General features: G+C 48.3%; 1 protein-coding gene across 2 annotated transcripts in view; it reads left to right on the forward strand.

Annotated features, from left to right (window-relative positions):
• Window positions 1–2,500, forward strand: part of LOC135100677 (uncharacterized) — a 52,149-nt gene that overhangs the window by 177 nt on the left and 49,472 nt on the right. For both annotated transcript variants that reach the window (XM_064003823.1, XM_064003824.1), the window contains exon 2: window positions 39–78. In XM_064003823.1, the coding sequence (XP_063859893.1) occupies window positions 39–78 (40 nt within the window). The remainder of the gene's footprint in view (window positions 1–38; window positions 79–2,500) is intronic.

Genomic DNA, 2,500 nt, shown 5'->3' on the forward strand with positions numbered 1-2,500 from the left:
GTAGCAGGAAATAATATTGTGATTTTCCTTCTCCACAGGTAAGGCAGGATGCAAGGCGAGTCGGGCGGGGCAGTACCGGTAAGTGCCTGACACCTGTCTGTCCTCACTGTCCCAGATAATCATCAGCCCCTTAGCGGAAGACATCAGTCACTCCCTCTGTACCTTCCTTGACTGTCTCGTGTTGGCTTCAAGGGCCTGAGTAAGCGGCAATCTGGATACTGTAAAAAAAAAAAAAAAGTTGCGGGACGGTGGATTAAATGAAAGAATACTTGTGCTTAGTTTCGAAGTGAGGGTGGGACTGACAGCTGAGGAGTCTGAATGCAGGGAGAGTAGGCAGGAAGAGCAAAAGAAGCGTCTGTGTGGATGGGTGGGGTAGGACGGGCTGTAGGTCGTGCGTCTGGGTGGGTGAAGTGTGTTGGTGGGGTAGGGAATGTTGTTGGCGGGCTAAAGGTGCGTCTGGGTGCTACATGTGTTGTTGGAGTAGGAAAGGTGCTGTAAATACCTCGTCTGACCCAGATGATGATGAAGGGATCACCCAGACGACATTCAAACTTGTCTGGCTTTCTACACAATGTGTAAGACTCATTTGTGAAAGAATTAACATGTACAGTAGTCCTTTAATTAAGTGTAAAAAGGAAAACCTTAATATAAATCGCAGCCAAACTAAGACCCTTGAAGAAGGAAGAAATGAACGTGCAGTCTTTTCCGAACCAAATAAGCATGTTTAATCAGACAATTCATACTCATTCATATAACATTTACTTGATTCTGACGTACTATTCTACATATATGATTTTACATTTTGCGTAGGTACATCCTTGCAATTTGCTTCTGCACCTCATAGGAACAGAACATCAACAGCAGCATAATTGCACAAACAGACAGACAAAAAAGCAGAGTGGAAATGAACCATTACTGATTTTAAAATACAGTCGTGGTGATGACGTAAGCAGGACTATTTTCAACAATTGGCTTAACCGCCATGACACCTTACAGGCACACGTCCACCCCGTCCCTGCTGGTGTGTGTGTGTGTGTGTGTGTGTGTGAGAGAGAGAGAGAGAGAGAGAGAGAGAGAGAGAGAGAGAGAGAGAGAGAGAGAGAGAGAGAGAGAGAGAGAGAGAGAGAGAGAGAGAATCGTAAACGCAAACAATGATAAATAAGAATGAAATGATAAGGGGAACCAGTCGATGATAAATGTTGCCAGTGGAAAACTAATCGAATGACACACACACACACACACACACACACACACACACACACACACACACACACACACACACACACACACACACACAGACGGACGGACGGAAAAACTAATTGGGGAGAATCAAGGTGGAAGCAAGTGGTAGAATACAGCTGATCTGTAGAGTAAAGGTTCGCTGTACCCAGTGTAAGGAAACCATGGAAGAAACCATTTCTGCAACACATTAATGCTGCATGGCTGGAGCGGAACGAGGACAGAGCAGGGGACTTGGAGCCCGAAATAAGTAAATACACACCCCTGAGCTTCCGTGGGAAAAGCAGGAAAGAAAGAAAAAGCAAGCAGAGGCAGCTGGGTGTTTTGAAGAGAAGGGAGGATTGCCAAGTGTCCCTGCAGCCTACCTGAAGGGGCTTGGATAGGGGTAGTGAAGAGGAAAGTGAAGCAGAGGCCGCCGCAGCTCCCCTGGTTAAGAGCTTTATGGTGTGTGAGCCGCGGGAGACAGTGGCATAGATCACGGCAGGTTAGAGGTATCGATTATATTTAAAGCTGCCGCGGCGTTCACCTCCTGATAACACAGTCTTCCCACCGGCTTGTTTTCCGCGGCCACCGCAGCAGCGCTGTTGCCGCCGCTGCCGAGATTGCAGCTCCCCCGCGTCCAGAATGACCTGCTAATTGTTACCACCGACAAGTTGATGAGGTTAATCTATCCGAGTAGAAGTAATTAGTTTGCGGGCGGCTGAGTTTATTAAGGTTCACGACACCCGCTTTTTGGAGGCGATGGTGGCAGCGATAGTGGCGGTGGCGGAGTGGCGACGTGTGGCAACTTTAGTGATGATGCAACACCAGACCGTGACGTCACTTGTGGCTCAGACAACCCCAAGGACCTTGCCGGGTGAGAGAGAGAGAGAGAGAGAGAGAGAGAGAGAGAGAGAGAGAATTTTCGTTACTTCTTCTGTTTACAGCTACCAATTCTGCTACAATTCCCACTTCCTCCCTGACTGCCTCCCACCCTGCCTTAGTAGGTTCCCTTCTTTTAACCTTCGTTCTCTTCCATCCGAACCCCTGTCGCATGACTTCCACCTCCATTGCCTTCTCACCTCTCCTCCTCCTCATCCTCCTCCTCTTCCGACTCTTCCTTCTTTTGATCTTTTCCTCTTCCTCCTTGTCCCCTTCCTTGCCCCGCTCTTCTTCCTCCTCTCTAGGGTTCCATTACACTCTCCTCCCCTTACTTAAGCAGAGAAACGTGCAGGAGTGCGAACGTTCATGAAATTATTAAAATGACGCCGAGTCGCGGTGG

Source organism: Scylla paramamosain, chromosome 5, assembly GCF_035594125.1.
Source record: "Scylla paramamosain isolate STU-SP2022 chromosome 5, ASM3559412v1, whole genome shotgun sequence".
Taxonomy (NCBI): domain Eukaryota; kingdom Metazoa; phylum Arthropoda; class Malacostraca; order Decapoda; family Portunidae; genus Scylla; species Scylla paramamosain.